Source organism: Agelaius phoeniceus, chromosome 9 (genome assembly GCF_051311805.1).
Source record: "Agelaius phoeniceus isolate bAgePho1 chromosome 9, bAgePho1.hap1, whole genome shotgun sequence".
NCBI classification, from domain to species: domain Eukaryota; kingdom Metazoa; phylum Chordata; class Aves; order Passeriformes; family Icteridae; genus Agelaius; species Agelaius phoeniceus.
Genome location: NC_135273.1, coordinates 33,270,782 through 33,297,208, shown reverse-complemented (window position 1 = coordinate 33,297,208; position 26,427 = coordinate 33,270,782). Strand labels below are relative to the sequence as shown.

The 26,427-nt window shown below is 58.3% G+C and overlaps 1 protein-coding gene and 1 long non-coding RNA gene across 5 annotated transcripts; both read right to left on the bottom strand.

Moving 5' to 3' along the window:
• Positions 1-1,681: 1,681 nt before the first annotated feature.
• LOC129123098 (uncharacterized) lies at positions 1,682-26,332 on the bottom strand. 4 transcript variants are annotated; one of them, XM_077183489.1, is made up of 6 exons: positions 25,647-26,332; positions 14,414-14,806; positions 13,936-14,034; positions 13,655-13,833; positions 2,446-2,546; positions 1,682-2,355 (listed from the first exon to the last, which is right to left on the bottom strand). In XM_077183489.1, the coding sequence occupies exons 1-6, from the start codon at positions 25,732-25,734 to the stop codon at positions 2,241-2,243; spliced, it is 975 nt and encodes a 324-aa protein (XP_077039604.1). In that variant the 5' UTR covers positions 25,735-26,332; the 3' UTR covers positions 1,682-2,240. The 4 variants fall into 4 exon arrangements, with proteins under 4 accessions (XP_077039604.1, XP_077039606.1, XP_077039603.1 ...); XM_077183491.1 differs by lacking the exons at positions 1,682-2,355; positions 2,446-2,546; positions 13,655-13,833; positions 13,936-14,034; positions 14,414-14,806 and adding exons at positions 12,408-13,258; positions 13,349-13,449; positions 18,029-18,210; positions 18,313-18,411; positions 18,791-19,009 and having other exon boundaries at positions 25,647-26,324; XM_077183488.1 differs by lacking the exons at positions 1,682-2,355; positions 2,446-2,546 and adding exons at positions 12,408-13,258; positions 13,349-13,449 and having other exon boundaries at positions 25,647-26,322.
• LOC143694799 (uncharacterized) lies at positions 9,064-11,338 on the bottom strand. The gene is made up of 4 exons (XR_013183515.1): positions 11,241-11,338; positions 9,990-10,382; positions 9,536-9,634; positions 9,064-9,433 (listed from the first exon to the last, which is right to left on the bottom strand). It is a non-coding gene; the product is annotated as an uncharacterized LOC143694799 (long non-coding RNA).
• Positions 26,333-26,427: the final 95 nt, after the last annotated feature.

Below are 26,427 nucleotides of genomic sequence, written 5' to 3'. Positions count from 1 at the left end.
GTAATATGCAGATCACTTCGAGAATGACACGTGAAGTGCCCCCCTCTTCCACCCCCCATTCTTTTTAGCACAAAGCCTTCCCAGGACCCCGAGCTGCATCACCACCCCTTACTGCGGTGTCTTCAGGAAACAATTAAACTCAGCAATCAGAAGGTTCATGCACTAATAAAAATACTGTATGGTTGCTGGGCCGAGGGGTTTAGAGATGGATTTCCCAAGCCCTTTCCCGTTTCTTTCTGGGGGAAGCCATGCTCCCCGTACCCTCCAGCCTGGCCCTTTAAGTAACTTGAGCCTCCAGGCTGCAAATCCCAGTCTCCAGCTAAAAGGATGGAAAAGCTCTTTCCCCCTTCCCGCTTCTGGGTCTTTTCTTTTGAAAGGAACTGTCTTCTATCCTGTGATGGGAAGAGAGAGATCTCCAAAAGACAGAGCAGCTTTCTGAGCATCCCCGTCCCGTATCAGGACAAACAGGCAATTCCTCCTCCCCTCAATGCTTCTGGCTGCTCTTTTTCTCCCAGCTTTCCTCCCCTCCCGCCAGCCTTTGGCGAACCTCAGCTGATTTCCAAACCCTCCGTGGCTGCTGGGGGTTGGTACAAAGGTTTAATTATTTGCCTTTTCTTGGGCAAGGCGGGGACAGGGAGAAGGTCGGGCCCCACCGCCCGGCACTGCTGATCTCGGCACTTTTGCTGTGGGGTCCCTCTCTCCCACGCTCCTCCCTTCCCTGCCTCCCTCCCAGCTCCTGGAGCCCACCATGCATCCACAGGCAGCTTGGGGATGCTTGTGCCTGCTTTGCTTTTCCCTCCTGAGAGCAGCAAAAGGTAAGAGAGGCTTTGGGCTGGTTTAGGTCCAGGGGCTCGATGGGGTCTGGATGCTCGGAGAGGTGAGATGCTCATCCCAGCATTTATCCTCCCAGTCTGCAGCCAAGCAGGGAACAGGGACTGGCAAACTGTCAGGGCATTTGGGGAGGGCCGGCTCATTACCAGGAGGGGCCACAGGACAACACCTGAGCTCCAATCAAGGTGTAAGGAAGTGATCTCCACCTGGGGAGGGCAGAGAAGGAGCTGACTGACAAAACTTTGGGAGGGGCTGAGGGTATAAAAGGCAGAGCATCCATTTTGTAAACGAGTATGTGGCTGACAGTCCCAGAGACTCCCAGCGCTGTAATTTTTCCGTATTCAGTCCATTGTTGTATCTTTTGTTGTTAAGATTTAATAAACCTTTAAAATTTTAAGAGTGAGGGTAGTTTCTCACACTTTCCAAGCACAGTCCAGAAGTGTCACCTTCAGGCCAGTTTGTGATGATTTCCAGGAGCCCAGGGCAATTTGGATTTCCCATTTGAGATTGCTGTATAATATTATAAATAACAAATATAGGTATTGGCTTCCACACTTATGTATTAACTGTTGTTTTGCAAGTAATTATTGATCACAAAAATCCTGATACAGTACAAATTGCAATTACTGCTTTTGATACAATATAACCTGTCAATTTATCTATGCACCCTATAGCTTTTAAAAATAGTGGTGTAAAAGATACTATGTTAGACCATAGCATAATAGAGACTGAAATTTGGAATCATTTTCTCATGTAACTAACTCAGAAAATGAGGTAAAATAATATAGTGACTTCCCAAATTCAGGGACTATCCTATCTGAAACACGAGATAACAGAAACAGAAACCAGGGAACCGAACAAAAACATTTATTGACCGTCGTTATCAGGGAGTGAAAATATAAGACAGAACCAAAAGAAAAAATAAAATATATTAATTTAAATGAGAAGATGGCAGGAAGACAAGTCAAAGGTTTAAACCAAGCAAAAGAACATGTTAACTCAAATGAATGTTTCGATATGTATAAACTATAATGAATATGCATATAGGCCTATAATGTAACAGTATATAAAAAAAATCGTTTAAGTTAACTGTGTGCAAAGACGCGAGCACCCAAATGTGGGATTTTATCTCTTAATAAAATTACATAAAAATTTTAAATAGAAATCCATGTTTCTCACACATGAGGGCAATGCACTCACTGCAGGCAGCAGCGGTGGCAGGATGGATTGCAGAGACTTTTCCTTTGCAGCCCCAGCCCAGTGTTGGCACTGGGCATGAAGAGGCACTGAGGTGACCCTGAGAGGGAGTGCAAGGCACAGGGTGCAGCTGAGGAAGGACAGCGCTGTGCTGGGCTCAGAGGTGAAGCTGGCACTGCCCAGTGTGGAGAAGGTCCTTTCTGCAGCCCCTGTTACAGGGGAGCTTGGGCCTTGCTGCAGAGATACGGCCGCTCATTGGAGCAGTTGTCACTCCTCAATCTCCTGTCAGCCAGGTACACACACTGGGAATTGCCGAGGACAGGAACCCTGCGGGGAGGAGCAGAGGCAGCGCTGGCTGCCAGGGGCAGCCCTTGTGCCCCTGTGCCCCCAGGCCCTGCCCGGCTCCCCGGCACTCACCGGGAGCTGTAGCTGCTGCCGTCCCCCCAGTGCAGGCGCTCGCCCCGTCTGCGCAGCCCGAGCCAGTAATCGACCTTCCCGCGGAGGAGGAAGAGCAAATCCTGCCCAGGAGAGAGGGGAGGAGTGGGAGCTGCCCCGGCCCCTCAGGGGGACACGGGCCCGGGGCTCCCCCTGCACGCCGGGGCTCCTTCCCTGCAAGGCCCCGGCCCAGGGCTGCGGCCCCGGCCCTACGAGCACCGAGCCCGGCCCAGGAGCACCCCCAGGCTGCCCTCAGCCACCCCACACCGCCCGCAGCCCCTCACTCACCATGGCCTCCTCATCCCTGGCAATGGCCAGGGAGGCCCCGAGCTCGGAGCACCGTTCCTGACCCTGCTCCCAGGTGCTGTAATCCCGTGAGAAGTAGTAGCAGACCCCATTGTACCCAACCCAGTCATGGGGACAGCCCAGAACACACTGTGAGGTGGCAGCTGTGACTGGAACCTGTGGTGCTGCAGGGGGAAGAGGAGAAGGTCTGAGGATTGCCCTGTGCAGGGAGCAGGGAGCCCGCTCTGCCCCGAGGGGCTGGGCCCAGGCTGCTGCCCCTCCCTTACCTGCCAGCACAGCCAAGGCCACCCCCAAAGCCAGCACCAGCACCAGGAGCAGCAGAATCAGCACCGCCGTGCCCACGGGATGGCCCCTGATCCATTCACCTGGAGCAGGAAAGAGCTGCTGGCTGCCAGAAGCAGAGCCGGGCCTGCAATCTGCTCAGCCCATGGCCAGGGAGCAGAGCAGGGAGCCCTGAGCCAGTGTGGGCCTCACTCAGCTGGCAGCCAGAGAGCCAAGAGCCTGGCCACAGGCAGGGACACAGCTGTGGCCACAGGCAGGGACACAGCAGTGGCCACAGGCTGCAGCAGGAGAACTGCACAGCCTTGGGGGCAGCTGGGGCTCTTGCTTCCAGCCACTGATGGGGCCCAGCAGAGCACCAGGCCCCTTCCAGACATCGGGAAACAGCCACACACCTGCCAGCCCTGCCCTTGGGAGGGGACACTGTCCCCACCCTAGAGGCCACAGGGGTGGCCCTGCACTCACCCAGGAATCTTCTGCGGTTCCTTTTGTGTTCATTCTTGGTTCCTGATATGCCCTGGGGAGCCAGGGGATCCCTCACACTCCCATCACTGGTGCAGAATCCATTCTCCACATCTGCACTCACTGCACACTCACAAGTGGCATCCCCCTGCTTATGCCAGGTGGCTTCTTGGGCCCCAGGCAGGTTTGGAATCCCTGGCTGCTGGTCCCTGCTGGGGATGCTGGGGCTCATTCGCAACTGCTCGACTGGAGCAGAATTCACTCTCCTCCTGCTCAAAGCTGGCATCTCTCTGCTTGGAACAAACAGCACCTTGCTCCGGGGACTTCAGGGATGCTGAGAAAGCCTTTGGGAGCTCGGCCTCGGGAGCAGCTTCGCAGCCGCGCTGATGGCACCCTGAAAGGGACACGGGGAGAGGTCACTGCTGGTGCCGGCGCTGGGGGCTCAGGAGGGCGGTGGCAGCTGTGGCTGCGCTGTCCCCGCTGCCCAGAGGTGCGGCAGCAGCTGCGGAGACAAGCGCAGCCTCCGCGAGCTGGGGCAGCACCGACCGCGGGTGGCGCCTGGGCTGGAGCCGCCTCCGAGCTCCGCCGCCGCCTCGCCGGGCTCCAGATGCCGCCGCCGCTGCGGAACGGGACAAACGCAATGACCCGCCCGCCGCTCCGGTCCCGGCACACTCACCCGTGTGTCTCCGCGGGCGCTGCCGCTGGTGCCACCGCTCCCCGTCAGAGGTGGGCTCGGTGCCGGCGGGGTTTCGGCTCAGTTGCTGACGGCAGCGACCCCGAGCGCCACCAGCAGGGAAAGCAGCGAGCGAGCGGGGCGGCAAAGCGTGGGGCGCACCGCGGGGGCACCGAGGCTCCGGTGCCCACAAAAGCCATGCTAGGACTAAAGTCCCCAGGCCACTGAGGCCGGAGAAGAAGCGCAGCCCGGGGAAGCCGCTCCTGGGGCTCTCAACAGGGAACTCCCGCAGGGATTCTCGGGCTGGTTCGGGCCAGGCCAGGTGCTCGGGGCCAGCAAAAGCGCTCTGTGCCTCTGCTCCTGGCCCTCGCCAGGCAACAGAACACAGCAGGAAAGGCTCGGGGCTCTCAAGAAAGGCAGCCAGAGATCTCTCATCCATCATGGGTAGAACAGGCCCAGACTGGGGAAATTAAATTTAATTGGATTTCTTATCAAACAAATCAGAGCAAGGGAATGAGTAGGCTGCCAAACCCTTAAAGTGCACCTCCCCCACACTGTTCTCCCTTTCTTGGGCTTCACTTTACCCCCAGTTCCCTCCCTCCCTCCTCCCCACACAGTGGCACAGAGGCATGGGGGTTACAGTCTCAGCGCAGGGGGGACACGAGGGAAGCCGCCACCAGGAACTCGCCAGAACCCCCCGGCCCTCACCGCGGCCCCCGAGCTGGGGCAGCACCGACCGCGGGTCCCACCTGGGCTGAAGCTGCCTCGCCTCGCCGCGCCGGGTGCCGCCGCCTCAGCTCTCCGGGCACTCCACCTGAGCCACTGGCTGCCGAGGGCGCTGCTTGGGCGACTTTTGGCCGATTTGACAAATCAGCGTCAGGGAAGCACTGAGGGGCGGTGACGAGAGCCGGGACGGGAGCCGCGAGCACCATGCGAATCACCTGAGGTTTTATTTTCTTGTACCAAAGTGACTCCCGGCGCTACACTGGGAGTCACAGGCATATTTAGGAGTCACGCCAGCAGAGCAGTCAGATCACTCCTGTCCTGCAAAAACCTTGCTAAGGAAAAGGGCTCTGTGCTATTGGCGCAGGTCGAGAACGGAAGCCCCAGGAAAGCCGCTTCTGGGGGGCTCTCAACAGTGAATGACAGCAGGGATTCTTGGAGTGAGCCTGGCCAGATGCTCGGTGCCACCAAAACCGCTCTGTCCCTCTCCTCTTCCCCCCCGGCCCGGCCGCCTCATGGCGCCCCCTCACCCGGCCTGCGAGCTGCCGGCCGCTGCTGGCCCGGGGCAGCTGCGGCTCGGAGCCCGGCCCTGCCGAGGGGCAAGAAGCAGCAGCCCCGGGCTGCTCACCGTTGTGCCCCGCATTCCCTGCCCCGGCGCCTTGGAGCCCGGGCACACCGAGCGCCGGCACGGCCGCTGCGGCTCCCTGCCTGTGGACACGGGGGAAGCCGCCACCAGGAAGTCGCCAGAACCCCCCGGCCCTCAGCGCGGCCCCTCCGCCCGCAGCGAGCCCCGAGCTGGGGCTGCACCGACCGCGGCTCCCACCTGGGCTGGAGCCGCCCCTGAGCTCCGGGTGCCGCCGCCGCTCCGCTCCCGGCCAAACCCACCGGACACAGCCGGTGCCGCCGTAGGTCGGTGCCGATATGGGTGTCGGAGGGATTTTGGCCGGGCTGACCAAACAGCGCGCAGGGAAGCTGCCAATATGAGTGCGCGAGGAAGCGAGGGAGGAAGTGACAGAGGAAGCGAGGTTCCGAGTCACTCCCCACAATCGCGTTCTCAGGGAGCAAAGAACAGTTTTCTAAATAGAGAACTGCTTTTTTGGCTAGTCGTACTGCCAGGGCTCACGAGTCACAACTGGTGAGTGATCTTTCCAGGAGAGGGACTTTGCTAGATTTGTTGTTTATGAATAGGGATGGGCTGGTGGGAGATGTGCTGCTTGGAAGCCTCCTGGGGCACGTGATGATGAAATTACAGTGTTCTCTATATTTGGTGATATCGGGAGGAATGTCAACAAGACTTTTCCACTGGACTTCAGGAGGGCAGACTTTGGCCTGTTTAGGAGACTAATTCAGAGTTCCTTGGGAAGCAGCCCTTAGAAACAAAGGAGTTCAGGAAGAGTGGGCATGCTTCAAAACAGAGATCTGAGGGCACAGGAACAGACTGTCCCTGTGTGCCCAAAGAGGAGTTGACGAGGAAAATGTCCAGCCTGGATGGGCAATGAGGTTTTGGAAGAATTTTGAATTAAAAGGAGGATGTATCAGCTTTGGAAGGAGGGTCAGGTTTCTCAGGAACTATTTCAGGGGGCTGCTAGGGCAATGTAGGAAAAAAATTAGAGAGGCCAAAGCTCAGTTTGAACTTAATTTGGCAACTTTTGTAAAGGATTACAAATATATTAATAGTAAGAGGAAGGGAAGGACCAGCTTTGTTCTCTTTTGGATGCAGGAGGGAACTTAGTAACTGCAGATGAGGAGAAGGCAGAGGTGCTCAATGCCTTCTTTGCCTCAGCCCTTAGTGGAAACACAGCTTGCCCTCAGGACGAGTGAACTCCTGGGCTGGTGGATGGTGTCAGGGAGCAGAATGGGCCCCCTGTTATCCAGGAGGAGGCAGTCAGAGAACTGCTGAGCTGCTTGGATGCTCATAAATCTGTGGGCCCAGAGGGGATCCACCCCAGGGGGATGAGGGAGCAGAGAGATGAGCTTGGGAAGCTGCTCTCCATCATTTACCAACAGATCTCTCACCCTTCATGGGCATAAGAAGGCCGGAGTGGGGACATTAATTTTACTTGAATTTATTATCAAATAAATCAGATCGAGGGAATGCGAAGTATGCCAAATCCTAAAATTACACCTTCCCCTCAGTGCTTCCTCTTTCCTGGGCTTCACTTTATCCCTGATTCCCTCCCTCCTCCCCACACAGTGGCACAGAGCAACGGGGGTGTTTTGGTCTGAAGGACAGGGATCTGCTGAGGAAGGCAGGAGCCTCCCTGGCAATGGAAAATGCAATCCCCCTCGCTCCGAATTATTATAATTCTGAAATTAAGGGTCTCTCAGGCAAACATATGAAAATAGAAATAACGGCCGTTTCAAAGTAAAACAAAGCAAAACCAGAGTATAACAACGTACAAGCCCCAGCGCGGCGCTGCCCCGAGCAGGCCCAGCCCCAGCCCCGCCTCTCCCGGCCGCGCGCGCTTTCCCCTCGCTGCAGTTCCGGGCGCGGCCGGCAGGGGCGCTGGCGGCAGCGGCAGCCGGGTCTGAGCAGGGCAGGGAGAGGCGAGCTCAGGGTCCCGGGCACCCGAACAGGGGGGACAGGGCCCTCCGGATCGAGGGCTGACAGCGAGGTGCCCCTGCAGGGGCTGCTCTCACAGCTCATCCCAGTGCAGGAGAAGCTGCTCTGGGCTGGGTTATTGTTGTACTGTGTTCTGTTAAAGTTGGACTGTTCCCTCCTTGTTTGACAACGGTTCTGCCCCGGTTCTCCCTCCCATCCCTGTTAGTGTCGGTCACCCTAACTCCACCCCAGATGTCATTGTATCCTTTAAAACTCCTCCCCAGTTTCCCCAGAAACCAATTTATCCTTTCCTCACACCCTTCCCGGTGCCCTGCCAGTCACTCTCCATTCCCACCTTTGTTGCTAGAACTTTCCAGCTGGAGAGTTGGATGATTGGTCCAGGGACCGGGGCCCCTCCTCAGAATTTTCCCCATTGGTATTTTCCCTATGTCAGTCCTTTGGATCCTACTTCCCCACTGTGTCTTTATTGGTCCAAGGTCTGGCACCTCCCTTACCTCCTCCACCCTTAAATACTGCTGTAGTCCCCTCCTTCCCGTCTTCTCCTGCAGGTTCCCCTAGGATTCATTAAACCCTGGATAAAACCGCAGTTGGAGTCCGCCCTCTTATTCTGCTGGTTGCAGCTTCAATAGGGTCTCATCCTGCACAAGGCAATGCTTACAGCCGCAAGCTGGGCATGGGCCTTAGGCGCTGTCCTGAAGACTGACATCGGGACAAGTGCCCCCAAGTGCTGCTAGCAGTGCTGGCCAGCTAGCTGGACGTCTTCTCTCAACCGCACTGCGGCAGGTTATGGCGGTGGCAGCAAATTCCCTTCCCCAAGCAGCAGCTCTGACTGTCCTCCTCCAAAGGCGACACAGACCAAGAGCCAGCAGCTGACAGACCCTTCTTCACAGTCAGCTGCCTGATGCCAAAAGAGGGATTCCTCCTCACCATGTGTCAGGTGTTCTTCTTCCTCTTCCAAAGACAGTCCAAAAGTGACATGTTCAGGCCAGTTCGTGATGAATTCCAAGAGCCCAGGCCCATTTGGATTTCACATTGGAGCTTGTTGTGTCATGAGGGCAATGCACTCACTGCAGGCAGCAGCGGTGGCAGGATGGATTGCAGAGACTTTTCCTTTGCAGCCCCAGCCCAGCGTTGGCACTGGGCATGAAGAGGCACTGAGGTGACCCTGAGAGGGAGTGCAAGGCACAGGGTGCAGCTGAGGAAGGACAGCGCTGTGCTGGGCTCAGAGGTGAAGCTGGCACTGCGCAGTGTGGAGAAGGTCCTTTCTGCAGCCCCTGTTACAGGGGAGCTGGGGCCTTGCTGCAGAGATACGGCCGCTCACTGGAGCAGTTGTCACTCCTCAATCTCCTGTCAGCCAGGTACACACACTGGGAATTGCCGAGGACAGGAACCCTGCGGGGAGGAGCAGAGGCAGCGCTGGCTGCCAGGGGCAGCCCTTGTGCCCCTGTGCCCCCAGGCCCTGCCCGGCTCCCCGGCACTCACCGGGAGCTGTAGCTGCTGCCGTCCCCCCAGTGCAGGCGCTCGCCCCGTCTGCGCAGCCCGAGCCAGTAATCGACGTTCCCACAGAGGCGGGAGAGCAAATCCTGCCCAGGAGAGAGGAGTGGGAGCTGCCCCGGCCCCTCAGGGGGACACGGGCCCGGGGCTCCCCCCGCACGCCGGGGCTCCTTCCCTGCAAGGCCCCGGCCCAGGGCTGCAGCCCCGGCCCTACGAGCACCGAGCCCGGCCCAGGAGCACCCCCAGGCTGCCCTCAGCCACCCCACACCGCCCGCAGCCCCTCACTCACCATGGCCTCCTCATCCTTGGCAATGGCCAGGGAGGCCCCGAGCTCAGAGCACCGTTCCTGACCCTGCTCCCAGGTGCTGTAATCCCGTGAGAAGTAGTAGCAGACCCTCTTGTACCAACCCAGCCATGGGGACAGCCCAGAAGTGACAGAGGAGTCGCAGCTGTGACTGGAACCTGTGGTGCTGCAGGGGGAAGAGGAGAAGGTCTGAGGATTGCCCTGTGCAGGGAGCAGGGAGCCCGCTCTGCCCCGAGGGGCTGGGCCCAGGCTGCTGCCCCTCCCTTACCTGCCAGCACAGCCAAGGCCACCCCCAAAGCCAGCACCAGCACCAGGAGCAGCAGAATCAGCACCGCCGTGCCCACGGGATGGCCCCTGATCCATTCACCTGGAGCAGGAAAGAGCTGCTGGCTGCCAGAAGCAGAGCCGGGCCTGCAATCTGCTCAGCCCATGGCCAGGGAGCAGAGCAGGGAGCCCTGAGCCAGTGTGGGCCTCACTCAGCTGGCAGCCAGAGAGCCAAGAGCCTGGCCACAGGCAGGGACACAGCTGTGGGCACAGGCCGCAGCAGGAGAACTGCACAGCCTTGGGGGCAGCTGGGGCTCTTGCTTCCAGCCACTGATGGGGCCCAGCAGAGCACCAGGCCTCTGCCAGACATCGGGAAACAGCCACACACCTGCCAGCCCTGCCCTTGGGAGGGGACACTGTCCCCAACCTAGAAACCACAGGGGTGGCCCTGCACTCACCCAGGAATCTTCTGCGGTTCCTTTTGTGTTCATTCTTGGTTCCTGATATGCCCTGGGGAGCCAGGGGCTCTCTCACACTCCCATCACTGGTGCAGAATCCATTGTCCACATCTGCACTCACTGCACACTCACAAGTGGCATCCCCGTGCTTATGCCAGGTGGCTTCTTGGGCCCCAGGCAGGTGTGGAACCGCGGCTGCTGGTCCCTGCTGGGGATGCTGGGGCTCATTCGCAACTCCACGAATGGAGCAGACTTCACTCTCGTCCAGCCCACAGGCAGCATCTCTCTGCCTGGAACAATCAGTACTTTGCTTCGGAGACATCAGGAGTGCTGCTGGCAGATCCTTTGGGAGCTCGGCCTCGGGAACAGCTTCGCAGCCGCGCTGATGGCACCCTGAAAGGGACACGGGGAGAGGTCACTGCTGGTGCCGGCGCTTGGGGGCTCAGGAGGGCGGTGGCAGCTGTGGCTGCGCTGTCCCCGCTGCCCAGAGGTGCGGCAGCAGCTGCGGAGACAAGCGCAGCCTCCGGGAGCTGGGGCAGCACCGACCGCGGGTGGCGCCTGGCCTGGAGCCGCCTCCGAGCTCCGCCGCCGCCTCGCCGGGCTCCGGGTGCCGCCCCCGCTGGGGAATGACCCGAACGCTCCGCCCGCCGCCCCTCCCATCCCGGCCGGGCTCCGCGGGCACTCGGGCTGGTGCCGCTCTGCGCTCACCCTCCCAGGGCACTCGGGCTGGTGCCTCAGCACAGAGCCCATGCGGGAGCGGCTTTTGGCCCTTTTGACCGATCTGCGTGCGGGAAAGCAGCGAGGCGGGGTGAAGAGTAAGGAACAGGGGAGCAGCGAGCGGGCTTCGAAAGGCAGCGCGCTTCATGGAAATCACGGCAGCCCTTTTGCTTTCTTGTACCAAAGCGACTCCCGCTGCCACTTCGGGAGCCAGAGGCAGGGGCATATTCAGAAGCAGAAGCCACGCCAGCAGAGCAGTCAGGTCACTCTGTCCTGCAAAAGCCTTCCTAGGGAAAAGAGCCCCACTCTGTTGAAGCTGGTCGAGAACCGCAGCCCCGGGGAAGCCGCTTCTGGGGCTCTCAACAGTGAATGACAGCAGGGATTCTTGGAGTGAGCCTGGCCAGGAGGTGCCCGATGCCACCAAAACGGGCAAGTTCCTTGTGCCGGCTTCCCCCATGTCCCCCCCGGCCCTCAGCGCGGCCCCTCCGCCCGCAGCGAGCCCCGAGCTGGGGCAGCACCGACCGCGGCTCCCACCTGGGCTGAAGCTGCCTCCGAGCTCCGCCGCCGCCTCGCCGGGCTCCGGGTGCCGCCACCTGCACTCTCCGGGCACTCGACCTGGTGCTATCGGCCGCCGAGGGCGGTGTTTGAGCGGCTTTTGGCCGATTTGACAAATCAGCGTCAGGGAAAGCACCGAGGGGCGGTGACGAGAGCCCGGACGGGAGTCGCGAGCGGGGCGGAAAGGGGCAGGGCCGGGCCGGGCACGTCAAGCAAATCACCCGAATGATTGTGTTTTCTTGGACCAAAGTGACTCACGGCAGGGATTCTTGGAGTGAGCCTGGCCAGATGCCCAGAGGTGCCACCAAAACCGCTCTGTGCCTCTCCTCTTCCCCCCCGGCCCGGCCGCCTCATGGCGCCCCCTCACCCGGCCTGCGAGCTGCCGCCTGCTGCTGGCCCGGGGCAGCTGCGGCTCGGAGCCCGGCCCTGCCGAGGGGCAAGAAGCAGCAGCCCCGGGCTGCTCACCGTTGTGCCCCGCATTCCCTGCCCCGGCGCCTTGGAGCCCGGGCACACCGAGCGCCGGCACGGCCGCTGCGGCTCCCTGCCTGTGGACACGGAGCGGGTCCCGGTACCGAGGGCAGCGCCGAGCAGCCTCGGCCCCGGAGCAGGCAGGATGCGGCGCTTTGTGCCCGCACTCGGGCTGGTGCCGCTCTGCGCTCACGCTGCCAGGGCACTCGGGCTGCTGCCGCTCTGCGCTCACCCTCCCAGGGCACTCGGGCTGCTGCCGCCGCAGCTCGGGGCTCTCTCTCTCGCTCTGGGAGGGTTTTGCCTCATCCGCGTGCGGCAGCGATGCCGAGCAGCAGGGCAGCAGCGAGCGGGGCGGCAAAGCGAGGAGCGCGTCGCGGGGGCAGCGACGTTGCTGTCCCGAACAAAGCGTGCGAAGAAAAAGGGCCCCACTCTGTGTGAGCTGGGGAAGAAGCGCAGCCCGGGGAAGCCGCTCCTGGGGCTCTCAACAGGGAATTCTCGCAGAGATTCTTGTGGTTGGGCTGGGCAAGGCCAGGTGCCCGGGGCCAGCAAAAGCGCTCTGGCCTCTCCTGCTGCCCCTGTGCAGACAACAGAACACAGCAGGAAAGGCTCGGGGCTCTCAAGAAAGGCAGCCAGAGATCTCTCACCCATCATGGGTAGAACAGGCCCGGACTGGGGAAATTACATTTAATTGAATTTATTATCATACAAATCAGAGCAAGAGAATAATATACAATTGAATACAATAGAATACAATATAATACAATACAGTACAATACAACACAACCTATAATATAATAAAACCAAACCCTAAAAAGTGTTCCTGACACTGTTCTCTGCTTCCTGGGCTTCACTTTGTCCCCAGTTCCCTCCTTCCCTCCTCCCCACACAGTGGCACAGAGGGATGGGTCATGTCACTGCTTCTCCCTCAGGGAGAAAAACCCTGATCCTGCTCCAGCCTGGGACTCCTCCCACAGGAGGACAGTCAGATCCTTCACACACAGACAGACAGACAGCAGACCCTTCTTCACAGCCAGGTGCCTGATGCCGAAAATGGGATTCCACCTCAGCATGTGTCAGCTGTTCTTCCTCTTCCAAAGACAGTCCAAAAGTGTCCCATTCTGGCCACTTGGAGATGATTTCCAAGAGCCCAGGGCAATTTGGATTTCCCATTGGAGCTTGTTGTGTCATGAGGGCAATGCAGTCACTGCAGGCAGCACCGGTGGCAGGATGGATTGCAGAGACTTTTCCTTTGCAGCCCCAGCCCAGCGTTGGCACTGGGCATGAAGAGGCACTGAGGTGACCCTGAGAGGGAGTGCAAGGCACAGGGTGCAGCTGAGGAAGGACAGCGCTGTGCTGGGCTCAGAGGTGAAGCTGGCACTGCCCAGTGTGGAGAAGGTCCTTTCTGCAGCCCCTGTTACAGGGGAGCTGGGGCCTTGCTGCAGAGATACGGCCGCTCATTGGAGCAGTTGTCACTCCTCAATCTCCTGTCAGCCAGGTACACACACTGGGAATTGCCGAGGACAGGAACCCTGCAGGGAGGAGCAGAGGCAGCGCTGGCTGCCAGGGGCAGCCCTTGTGCCCCTGTGCCCCCAGGCCCTGCCCGGCTCCCCGGCACTCACCGGGAGCTGTAGCTGCTGCCGTCCCCCCAGTGCAGGCGCTCGCCCCGTCTGCGCAGCCCGAGCCAGTAATCGACCTTCCCACAGACACGGGAGAGCAAAATCTGCCCAGGAGAGAGGGGAGGAGTGGGAGCTGCCCCGGCCCCTCAGGGGGACACGGGCCCGGGGCTCCCCCTGCACGCCGGGGCTCCTTCCCTGCAAGGCCCCGGCCCAGGGCTGCGGCCCCGGCCCTACGAGCACCGAGCCCGGCCCAGGAGCACCCCCAGGCTGCCCTCAGCCACCCCACACCGCCCGCAGCCCCTCACTCACCATTTCCTCATCCTTGGCAATGGCCAGGGAGGCCCCGAGCTCGGAGCACCGTTCCTGACCCTGCTCCCAGGTGCCGTAATCCTGTGAGAAGTAGTAGCAGACCCCATTGTAGCCAACCCAGCCACGGGGACAGCCCAGAAGTGACAGAGGAGTCGCAGCTGTGACTGGAACCTGTGGTGCTGCAGGGGGAAGAGGAGAAGGTCTGAGGATTGCCCTGTGCAGGGAGCAGGGAGCCCGCTCTGCCCCGAGGGGCTGGGCCCAGGCTGCTGCCCCTCCCTTACCTGCCAGCACAGCCAGGGCCACCCCCAAAGCCAGCACCAGCACCAGGAGCAGCAGAATCAGCACCGCCGTGCCCACGGGATGGCCCCTGATCCATTCACCTGGAGCAGGAAAGAGCTGCTGGCTGCCAGAAGCAGAGCTGGGCCTGCAATCTGCTCAGCCCATGGCCAGGGAGCAGAGCAGGGAGCCCTGAGCCAGTGTGGGCCTCACTCAGCTGGCAGCCAGAGAGCCAAGAGCCTGGCCACAGGCAGGGACACAGCTGTGGCCACAGGCAGGGACACAGCTGTGGCCACAGGCTGCAGCAGGAGAACTGCACAGCCTTGGGGGCTGCTGGGGCTCTTGCTTCCAGCCACTGATGGGGCCCAGCAGAGCACCAGGCCTCTGCCAGACATCGGGAAACAGCCACACACCTGCCAGCCCTGCCCTTGGGAGGGGACACTGTCCCCACCCTAGAGGCCACAGGGGTGGCCCTGCACTCACCCAGGAATCTTCTGCGGTTCCTTTTGGTTCCATTCTTGGTTCCTGATATGCCCTGGGGAGCCAGGGGCTCTCTCACACTCCCATCACTGGTGCAGAATCCATTCTCCACATCTGCACTCACTGCACACTCACAAGTGGCATCCCCCTGCTTATGCCAGGTGGCTTCTTGGGCCCCAGACAGGTGTGGAACCGCGGCTGCTGGTCCCTGCTGGGGATGCTGGGGCTCATTCGCAACTGCACGAATGGAGCAGACTTCACTCTCGTCCAGCCCACAGGCAGCATCTCTCTGCCTGGAACAATCAGTACTTTGCTTCGGAGACATCAGGAGTGCTGCTGGCAGATCCTTTGGGAGCTCGGCCTCGGGAACAGCTTCGCAGCCGCGCTGATGGCACCCTGAAAGGGACACGGGGAGAGGTCACTGCTGGTGCCGGCGCTGGGGGCTCAGGAGGGCGGTGGCAGCTGTGGCTGCGCTGTCCCCGCTGCCCAGAGGTGCGGCAGCAGCTGCGGAGACAAGCGCAGCCTCCGGGAGCTGGGGCAGCACCGACCGCGGGTGGCGCCTGGCCTGGAGCCGCCTCCGAGCTCCGCCACCGCCTCGCCGGGCTCCGGGTGCCGCCCCCGCTGGGGAATGACCCGAACGCTCCGCCCGCCGCCCCTCCCATCCCGGCCGGGCTCCGCGGGCACTCGGGCTGGTGCCGCTCTGCGCTCACCCTCCCAGGGCACTCGGGCTGGTGCCTCAGCACAGAGCCCATGCGGGAGCGGCTTTTGGCCCATTTGACCGATCTGCGTGCGGGAAAGCAGCGAGGCGGGGTGAAGAGTGGGGAACAGGGGAGCAGCGAGCGGGCTTCGAAAGGCAGCGCGCTTCATGGAAATCACGGGAGCCCTTTTGCTTTCTTGTACCAAAGCGACTCCCGGTGCCTCCATTGGGAGCCAGAGGCAGGGGCATATTCAGAAGCAGAAGCCACGCCAGCAGAGCAGTCAGGTCACTCCTGTCCTGCAAAAACCTTGCTAGGGAAAAGGGCCCCACTCTGTTGAAGCTGGTCGAGAACCGCAGCCCCGGGGAAGCCGCTCCTGGGGCTCTCAACAGTGAATGACAGCAGGGATTCTTGGAGTGAGCCTGGCCAGGTGCCCGGTGCCACCAAAACGGGCGAGTTCCTTGTGCCGAATTCCCCCATGTCCCCCCCGGCCCTCAGCGCGGCCCCTCCGCCCGCAGCGAGCCCCGAGCTGGGGCAGCACCGACCGCGGCTCCCACCTGGACTGGAGCCGCCTCCGAGCTCCGCCGCCGCCTCGCCGGGCTCCGGGGGCCGCCACCTGCACTCTCCGGGCACTCGACCTGGTGCTATCGGCCGCCGAGGGCGGTGTTTGAGCGGCTTTTGGCCGATTTGACAAATCAGCGTCAGGGAAGCACCGAGGGGCGGTGACGAGAGCCCGCACGGGAACCGCGAGCGGGGCGGGGAGCGGCAGAGCCAGGCAGGGTACGTCATGCAAATCACCCGAATGATTGTGTTTTCTTGGACCAAATTGATTCACGGCAGGGATTCTTGGAGTGAGCCTGGCCAGGTGCCCAGAGGTGCCACCAAAACCGCTCTGTGCCTCTCCTCTTCCCCCCCGGCCCGGCCGCCTCATGGCGCCCCCTCACCCGGCCTGCGAGCTGCCGCCTGCTGCTGGCCCGGGGCAGCTGCGGCTCGGAGCCCGGCCCTGCCGAGGGGCAAGAAGCAGCAGCTCCGGGCTGCTCACCATTGTGCCCCGCATTCCCTGCCCCGGCGCCTTGGAGCCCGGGCACACCGAGCGCCGGCACGGCCGCTGCGGCTCCCTGCCTGTGGACACGGAGCGGGTCCCGGTACCGAGGGCAGCGCCGAGCAGCCTCGGCCCCGGAGCAGGCAGGATGCGGCGCTTTGTGCCCGCACTCGGGCTGGTGCCGCTCTGCGCTCACGCTCCCAGGGCACTCGGGCTGCTGCCGCTCTGCGCTCACGCTCCCAGGGCACTCGGGCTGCTGCCGCCGCAGCTCGGGGCTCTCTCTCTCGCTCTGGGAGAGTTTTGCTTCATCCGCGTGCGGCAGCGATGCCGAGCAGCAGGGCAGCAGCGAGCGGGGCGGCAAAGCGAGGAGCGCGTCGCGGGGGCAGCGACGTTGCTGTCCCGAAAAAAGCGTGCGAAGAAAAAGGGCCCCACTCTGTGTGAGCTGGGGAAGAAGCGCAGCCCGGGGAAGCCGCTCCTGGGGCTCTCAACAGGGAATTCCCGCAGAGATTCTTGGGCTGGGCTGGGCAAGGCCAGGTGCCCGGGCCAGCAAAAGCGCTCTGGCCTCTCCTGCTGCCCCTGTGCAGACAACAGAACACAGCAGGAAAGGCTCAGGGCTCTCAAGAAAGGCAGCCAGAGATCTCTCACCCATCATGGGTAGAACAGGCCCGGACTGGGGAAATTACATTTAATTGAATTTATTATCATACAAATCAGAGCAAGAGAATAATATACAATTGAATACAATAGAATACAATACAACCTATAATATAATAAAACCAAACCCTAAAAAGTGTTCCTGACACTGTTCTCTGCTTCCTGGGCTTCATTTTGTCCCCAGTTCCCTCCCTCCCTCCTCCCCACACAGTGGCACAGAGGGATGGGTCATGTCACTGCTTCTCCCTCAGGGAGAAAAACCCTGATCCTGCTCCAGCCTGGGACTCCTCCCACAGGAGGACAGTCAGATCCTTCACACACAGACAGACAGACAGCAGACCCTTCTTCACAGCCAGGTGCCTGATGCCGAAAATGGGATTCCACCTCAGCATGTGTCAGCTGTTCTTCCTCTTCCAAAGACAGTCCAAAAGTGTCCCATTCTGGCCACTTGGAGATGATTTCCAAGAGCCCAAGGCAATTTGGATTCCCATTGGGGCTTGTTGTGTCATGAGGGCAATGCAGTCACTGCAGGCAGCAGCGGTGGCAGGATGGATTGCAGAGACTTTTCCTTTGCAGCCCCAGCCCAGCGTTGGCACTGGGCATGAAGAGGCACTGAGGTGACCCTGAGAGGGAGTGCAAGGCACAGGGTGCAGCTGAGGAAGGACAGCGCTGTGCTGGGCTCAGAGGTGAAGCTGGCACTGCCCAGTGTGGAGAAGGTCCTTTCTGCAGCCCCTGTTACAGGGGAGCTGGGGCCTTGCTGCAGAGATACGGCCGCTCATTGGAGCAGTTGTCACTCCTCAATCTCCTGTCAGCCAGGTACACGCACTGGGAATCGCCGAGGACAGGAACCCTGCAGGGAGGAGCAGAGGCAGCGCTGGCTGCCAGGGGCAGCCCTTGTGCCCCTGTGCCCCCAGGCCCTGCCCGGCTCCCCGGCACTCACCGGGAGCTGTAGCTGCTGCCGTCCCCCCAGTGCAGGCGCTCGCCCCGTCTGCGCAGCCCGAGCCAGTAATCGACCTTCCCACAGAGGTGGAAGAGCAAATCCTGCCCAGGAGAGAGGGGAGGAGTGGGAGCTGCCCCGGCCCCTCGGGGGGACACGGGCCCGGGGCTCCTTCCCTGCAAGGCCCCGGCTCAGGGCTGCAGCCCCGGCCCTACGAGCACCGAGCCCGGCCCAGGAGCACCCCCAGGCTGCCCTCAGCCACCCCACACCGCCCGCAGCCCCTCACTCACCATGGCCTCCTCATCCTTGGCAATGGCCAGGGAGGCCCCGAGCTCGGAGCACCGTTCCTGACCCTGCTCCCAGGTGCCGTAATCCTGTGAGAAGTAGTAGCAGACCCCATTGTAGCCAACCCAGCCACGGGGACAGCCCAGAAGTGACAGCGGAGTCGCAGCTGTGACTGGAACCTGTGGTGCTGCAGGGGGAAGAGGAGAAGGTCTGAGGATTGCCCTGTGCAGGGAGCAGGGAGCCCGCTCTGCCCCGAGGGGCTGGGCCCAGGCTGCTGCCCCTCCCTTACCTGCCAGCACAGCCAAGGCCACCCCCAACGCCAGCACCAGCACCAGGAGCAGCAGAATCAGCACCGCCGTGCCCACGGGATGGCCCCTGATCCATTCACCTGGAGCAGGAAAGAGCTGCTGGCTGCCAGAAGCAGAGCCGGGCCTGCAATCTGCTCAGCCCATGGCCAGGGAGCAGAGCAGGGAGCCCTGAGCCAGTGTGGGCCTCACTCAGCTGGCAGCCAGAGAGCCAAGAGCCTGGCCACAGGCAGGGACACAGCTGTGGCCACAGGCAGGGACACAGCTGTGGCCACAGGCTGCAGCAGGAGAACTGCACAGCCTTGGGGGCAGCTGGGGCTCTTGCTTCCAGCCACTGATGGGGCCCAGCAGAGCACCAGGCCTCTGCCAGACATCGGGAAACAGCCACACACCTGCCAGCCCTGCCCTTGGGAGGGGACACTGTCCCCACCCTAGAGGCCACAGGGGTGGCCCTGCACTCACCCAGGAATCTTCTGAGTGTATTCCCTGTTGCTGATCTGTTCTTCAGGGGCTCCTTCACAGCTCCACGAATGGAGCAGAGTTCACTCTCCTCCTGCTCACAGCCGGCATCTCTCTGCCTGGAACAATCAGTACTTTGCTTCGGAGACATCAGGAGTGCTGCTGGCAGATCCTTTGGGAGCTCGGCCTCGGGAACAGCTTCAGAGCCGCGCTGATGGCACCCTGAAAGGGACACGGGGAGAGGTCACTGCTGGTGCCGGCCCTGGGGGCTCAGGAGGGCGGTGGCAGCTGTGGCTGCGCTGTCCCCGCTGCCCAGAGGTGCGGCAGCAGCTGCGGAGACAAGCGCAGCCTCCGGGAGCTCTCTGTGCCCGCAGCCCCGGCCCCTGTGGCTCTGCAGCCGCTGCAGCCCAGCTCCGTGCCGGGCCGGGCGCTGACAGCGCCTGCGAGCTGCCGCCTGCTGCTGGCCCGGGGCAGCTGCGGCTCGGAGCCCGGCCCTGCCGAGGGGCAAGAAGCAGCAGCCCCGGGCTGCTCACCATTGTGCCCCGCATTCCCTGCCCCGGCGCCTTGGAGCCCGGGCACACCGAGCGCCGGCACGGCCGCTGCGGCTCCCTGCCTGTGGACAAAATGACCTGGGAGTTTTGGCTTTCACATTTATGTATGAGCCTCTGCATGTTGTTGGTGATTATAATGATTTAGGTATAGTATCAATTCTAACTCTTTCTGGCTGGATGCCAGTGTATTATAATCTATACGTTTAAGTATGCACTGTATTACTCATAGACATAGTCGTGTAATGAATATCTATGTATCACTTATGAAAATAATAGTGTGGTGAATGTACTGTATTTTAGACCTTAGCAAACATCAGATGTGAAAAACGCTTTTGTGTAACTAAAACCAGTGTAAGGCCATCCACTGACCAACCTGTCCAAGAGATAAAATAACTGTGACCGAAACCTGAGCAATGGAGGACAATTAGAGACTACCACGTTAAAATTAAGGAGAAAATAATAAAATCTTATTAGAGGATGTGAAACCGCAGGATACAGACACAAGAATAAATAAAATACATTGACCTGACACCTAGGAAGTCATGCAGATAAGAGTGTGAAGAAGTCAGACAAAGGAGTTCCCTAAACACAAGAAAGCTCAAAAGAATGTTCGGATAATACTTTAAATACATGAATGTGCATGCACCTCAGCGATGTAACAGTATAAACAGAACATTATCAGTATACCCCGCTGGCTCCTTTCACTACTGCCTAGGAGCACCCAGCGCTGGAAATATTATCCCTTTTTATACTATTACTATTACAACCACTATTATTATTATTGACCTTTCAAAAACACTAAGGAGTGAATTCCATTTTCCTCACCTGTCAACGGGGGAACCCATCACAAGGAATTCACCAAAACCCCCCAAGCCCCGACCCCGCCCCTCGCCCACCGCAGCCCCCTCCGCCCGCGGCGCGGCACGATCGAGCGCGGGTCACACCTGGGCTGGAGCCGCCTCTGAGCTCCGCCAACGCTGCCTCTCCGGGCTCCGGCATGACACGAACGCGCCGCTCGCCGCCGCTCCGGCCCGCGCTTGACCAGCTCGGCTTTTCCCTCGCTGCCGCCGGGGCTTTCCCCGCTCCCGGGGCTCGGCTTTGCCTGGCGGCTCCCGCTGGCCCCGGCAGAACTCACTCCCCCACCGTGGCTCCCCAACCCTGCGGCGGGGCGAACCCCCGGCATTTGCCGCAAGGGCTCTGACTGCCCCTGGTTACTGAAGCCTCACGCACCGTGTCCTACAATGCCGTAAACATGGGCTGAAATGCCTTTTTCAAGTTAACCTTGTGTTTTTCACTAACTCTGATTTCACTGAGAATTGTTACTGGAGAGACTCAAAGCGGTAAATCCAGTGCTTCATTATTATTATCATGTGCAGCACAACACAACCGAATTTCCTTAACAGAAATGCTGATAACATTTACCATATGCTATTACACTAAATACAAACTCGAGAAGCTCCCGGTTTGTTGGACGCTTTGCCAAATTCTCCACTGCTGTTTCTTTCGGTACAATTGCACTTTAAAAAGTCTTAGTAAATTTATGGTTCCTTAAAATTTGTGGCTGCCATGAGTTTTCCTCAATGTTAAATTACACAGGGTCACCATATTTTAATAAAGCCTCTTATTTGGCCTTATCATAAAGCACAGCACTAGGGCTCAGGAGCTCAGTCCCTGGGTAGGGACCGGGTGCCCGAAGCTGGCTCGCTCATGCCAAGGCCGCAGGGCTACCATCTAGCAAGCATGGTGATTATCAGCTCTATAGTGATTGCAAGCTCTCAGGATTTCAGCTCTGCTTGCTAGGTAGTGGTGCCCTGGGCTGGAGGCTGCAGCAGACGGAGAGAGAGGAGAAGGAGAAGGCGCAGGCTGTTCCACGGAGATGGCTTTATTTAGGGAGGTCCGTGAAGGGTCTCTGCTCTTCTTCTTTCTCCCCTAATGGGGTACAGTACGCTTCTTTTATAGGGTTGGAAAGGATCCAAGCTTGACCAATGGGTAAGGGGTTAACATGACATTGCCTTATAGGGTTACAGAGGTAGGTTAGGGGGTGGAGGACAGAAAAACAGGAATTTTCTTTTGCTGTTTCAGCATTCCTATTGTTCATATCCTCCATGGTGCTTTTCCTAAATCTATGGGGTTTACTACAATATTTGTCACACTTTTCTAATCCCTCCAGTAAATCCATCAGGCAGTTATTTCAGCCATGCTTGGTTCACATTTTCAGTGCCTTTTGGTATTAATAGCAGCAGGATAAGTTACATTTTGTAGTACCCAGAACTTTTAAGGATATTGATTGTTAGTTCAGTTCTGATTTATTTGAATATGATTTTAGTCTTGGTAAGATTAAGCAAAGTGAAATCTGAGTAATGTTAGGTTATGCTTTATTGCTCTATTGAGTTACTTTTGTTGAGAGTCATTTATGTCAAGGTGGATTTCTGTCAGGTTTGAGTATTGCTGAGTTTAGACAAGGTCAAGTTTATGTTTCCACTTTAAGCCATTTCATGTTCTATTCCAATTTCATTAGGATCAGTTTTTATTCAGTATTAAAGAGGTTAACTTTAAGTTCCTTTAAGTGTACCTCTAATGCCACTGAGGTGACACTGAATTCCACTGCAATTAATTTTAGGCCCTAAGGTAATTTTGTTTAAATATGTTTCTTTACATTGCAAGATGTAGTTCTTTTCTTCTAGAGATAAGACAGATCCCACTGAAACAGCTGTGATGAAACACTGATAAGCACCTGCTTTTGGATAGGAGAAGCTACAGCTTGTTGGGCCCTTGATCCTCTCACAGACTGCACAGGTGTCAGTGCTGCACTGCCTGACAGGATCATTCACTGTGATCTCTTCTGTTCTATCTTCCACAGATAGCACAGGAGAGAGGCTGGTTGTTCTACATGATGGCTGTTAGCCACTGGAAGCTGTTCAGTGTTCCATTGTTGTGGGTACAGCAATGCTGGAAGAATATTGGCTCCAATTCCTGAGACAGTCACTGCTGATGGATCGGTTCCATCATGTCAATTCACTCATTTTGATAACAGGCATTCTTCATAAGACACCATTACCTTACTCATGACTGGCTTTTCATGAACTTTGAGCTATCTTTGTGTGACTATGCACAAGACATGGTGTCACTTTGGGATCTCTCTGTTTTGCTCTCCAGCTGCAGATGCCTCTCTTTGAACAGGCTGTCTGCAGCCGTTCCCTGCGCTGCCTGCTCAGCCTTTAGTCCCTTCTCTTGTTCCAGCAGGGTTGCTGTGCCTTCAGCCAGGGCTGTCTCCTGATTTTCCTGTGTTTTCAGAGTTCCAGGAGGAGATCTCTGGGCTCTGTCAAAAGCCTCATCTGAGCTGAGGTCCTGTGGCCTTTCCCGACCCTTTTGTGACCCATCCTCGTGGGCCAGGGCTGTGACCTGCTGAGGGCAAGGCTGCTCCTGCTCTGTGCCAATCACACACAGCCCCAGTTATTCTCACAGAAGGGCCTTTGCCTCAATTTAGCCTCCTAAAACGAGGGGAAATGCAGCTTCCCTCTTCAATTTCCCTCAACCAAGACCATTCTGGGGGCTTTTGGACATCTTTTTCACCTGTGAAGGTCCCTTCAAATGGAGGGGCCCCTCGATGCAACTCTTACAGTGGCACACCAAGAGGTTCCTCTCCAGGGAAGCCCTTTCAGACCAGGGGCAGCCGTGTTGGCTCAGTTTGAACCTGAAGATGATGGAAATGGGGCTCTTTCCCTCACCTCAAACAGCACCATAAAGGGTTCCTCCTTCCATTTAAACATGGAAATCATGGAAAATGGAGGCGCCACCAAGGGAGGCAGCCAAAAAGATGAAAAAGGTGAGTTTTCCTTCAGTTGAGACCCTGCAAATCACAGGTGAATGGGGATCCCCCCAGGTCAAACACAATCACAGAAAAGCTTTCCCCCCTCCATTTCAATCCCTTTTCTCCTTGTAATGCCCCATTCTGGGGGCTCTGGGGAGGGACTGGGGGCACTTCCCCCTCCTCACTGGTCCCCCCTGGGGCTGCTGCCCTTGCAGAGTGCTGAGGAGCTCCCTCCCAGTTCCCTGCCAGTATCCCCCCTCTTCCTGGCAAGCCCAGCAGGGATGGGGAGAGCACTGGGCAGGAACTGGGAGCACTGTTCCTGCCCAGGGCTCCTGATTTCCCTCCCAGGGCTCCTTCCCGCTCACTCCCGCTGCTCCCACTCTCCCTCCCAGTTCCCTCTGGCATTCCCTGTGCTCCCAGTTCCCTCTCCCAGTGTTCCCAGGATCTCTCCCAGTGCTCCCAGCAGCAAAGCCCTGGGGGCACAGCGAGCTCTGCTCTTGAAGAGGCCAGACTTGAGCTGTCAGGAGAGAAAACCCGGCTGGGAAAACTCCACACTGTCACACAGGAACAAACCCTTAACGAGGATGGGTTTCCCTTGCAGGCACAAGGAGAGAAGCAGAAATCTGACAGGAATATTCTTCATCATTCTGCCCAGGCTCTGTCAAACCCTCCAGCTCCTGCACCTCGGGAAATAACAAGTGGCTTCTAAGCAGTGCCTTTGATTTCAGTGGGCATGTTATTATGGATTAATCTCACACTGGAAAGCAGCCTTCACACCCTACTGCTCTTTGCAAAGAGTTTGGAGGCTGCTCCCCAGCGAGCTCCTGAGTCTTATCTTCCTTGTCAATCTATCAGCCTCTTGTTGAATTATAAAAACATAAATAAAATGCAGGGAGCATTGGCCCAGGGTCTGAGGACTTGCATATCTCTTCCAAAGAGAGGGAAAAAAGAGTGCTTCTCCCAAACCACAGAGTTTAAAAGTTCATGGTAACTACATATATTTTTAAAGGGAAAAGAGGAACAGTAAAATATCAATTACTGTGCCAGTGGTGCTCCAGCCCATTTCTGTTCTCTTCTTTCAATTGTAGCATCTCTAAGAAGACTTTAATAGAAAAAAGAAAAACAAACAAAAAACCAACCAAACAAACAAAAAAAACCCAAAAAAACCCCACGAAAAACCACCTAAAAAACCAACCAAATAGAAAAGCCCCATGGAATCAAAGCTGAAGGAGAAGCAATCTGGCTGCAGGCTTGTGGCACTGCCCTGCCTGAGTTCCTGTAAGGGAGCTCATCCCCTCTGCAGTTCCAAGCCAGATCCCAAAGTCCTGAGCATCAGCTTTCAGCCTTTTGAACACTGAACTGTAAGAAAAGCTGCTGGGGAGGGCCATGCTCCAGGCACATCTGTGGCATTTCATCTCTCCGGCTCTCTCAGCTCAGCTCGGGTCTTTCCCTCTCCTTGCTGCGTTTGGCTCATGCATTTCTTGAGGGGCTGGCCCTGCACTGACCAGAGCATGAACTGACCATCAGACAAACAGCTTCTCCCACTGTGGCTCTATCCTAAATGGACCATTTCCCAAAGGAGTTCCAGTGCCTTAGTTTCACTGACTCGAGATGGCTTTTCAAGGAACCTGCTTTGATGCACTCCATTTCTAAACCAGGAGCGCACAGCGCTCCTGCACTCCCTGCCAGGGTCATTCTTTGAGCCTTGGAGAAAGGCTTTAAAGCAGCACAGAGCTTGCTGAGCACCAACAACTTCATCCAAAATTCAAATCAACAGCATGGACAGAGCCAGACTTTAAAACCTATTTAAAAACTGAATTAAAGAGCAGTTGCATTGCCAATTGACAAGATGAGAAAGGTTTCCTTAGCAGTTGCTGAGATGACAAATTAAGAGAGAGGACAAAGCACGGAGGGGAAAACCTTCATTTGCAGAGTGGAGTTTTAACCATCATGCTCATATCTGAAGGAATTGCAGAAACCATTCTAATCTCTAGAAAGGAAAAGGTTCCTGGATATTTCTCATTTCAGCAGGAGCCTGAGGAAGCCCTCAGCAGCAGGAGATTGGGATAAGTGCAAGGCTGCTTTCTGGAGCAGAGGGAGCCGGGTGTGCTCCTCAAAGCCAGACCTTCACCCACAGCAGCCAGAAGGGAGAAAAACAAGGACCCAACAAAGCTTTAAGTGGGGAATGGGTTTTCAAGGGTTTTATATGGAAAGAACAAGGTCTGGGGAATAGGACCTGGAAGGTGAGAGAGGAAGGAAACAGGGAGGCAGCTGAGGCCTCTTCAGATTGGAAAAGAGAAAACAAGGGAGGAAAATTTAGGAGGCAAGAAAAGGCTGGGACTAAATTCCAACACAGCCAGCACGGCCGCTGTGGCTCCCTGTCTGTGAAAACGGGGGAAGCCGCCACCAGGAACTCGCCAGAACCTCCCGGCCCTCAGCGCGGCCCCTCCGCCCGCAACGAGCCCCGAGCTGGGGCAGCACCGACCGCGGGTCCCACCTGGGCTGGAGCCGCCCCTGAGCTCCGCCATCGCCTCGCCAGGCCCCGCCGCAGCTCCGGAACTAAACGAACAATCCTGCCCGCCCATTCCGCCAAACTCAGAGCCCAGGGCGGCGTGGGAGGGGCTGCGGCCGATTCCAGCGCCAGCGGGTGGGGAGGCAGCGACGGGAGGGGCGGGAGCGGAGACTGGAAGGGCCGCGTGCAGCGGCAGTGGAAGGGAAGGGCCGTGTGCAGCGGGAGAGGGCCGCGTGCAGCGGTAGTGGAAGGGAAGGGCCGTGTGCAGCGGCAGTGGGGGAGGCCAGCGCCCTCACATACCGCCCATTCTAATAAACATTCTCCTCCATTTCCTTTTCCTTAGCGCGGGTTTTTTGGGACGGCAGCCCCCACTCGCTCCCAGCGGAGCCTTTCTGGTTCAAGCAGATCAAATGAATCCCAATTTTCATCGATTTCCACCACCTGCTATTTCTCCCCTCTTTTCGTAAATGGACTTCGCAGTGCTTTTCTTTCCTCTGAAAGAGCTGGAAAGCAAAATGCTCGCCTGCCCCATGGCAATCCCAGCCGCCTGCCACCGCTCCAGCCTTGTCCCTCTTTCTCTCCCCTTTACTTGGCACTACTTTCTCCCGTCTCCTCCTCTCCCTGCCAGCGGGCAGCAAAGCCATTTCACCCACTGGCACCAGCTGCCTCCTCTCCCTCGCTCCCATTTTGCCCATTCTGAACTCCTGGAGACGCCTGTCCGCGGAGCCGGAGCCGCCGTGGAGCCAGGGAATGGTAGCAGGGATTC

Coding starts and splice junctions, on each gene's coding strand:
- LOC129123098 (XM_077183489.1), bottom strand. CDS start 25,734: ATGGGCGGGCAGGATTGTTCGTTTAGTTCCGGAGCTGCGGCGGGGCCT. Junction 14,035..14,413: donor GAACCGCAGAAGATTCCTGG/GTGAGTGCAGGG, acceptor TTCCTGCTCCAG/GTGAATGGATCAGGGGCCAT. Junction 2,547..13,654: donor TTGCCAAGGATGAGGAAATG/GTGAGTGAGGGG, acceptor TCTCCTGGGCAG/GATTTGCTCTTCCTCCTCCG.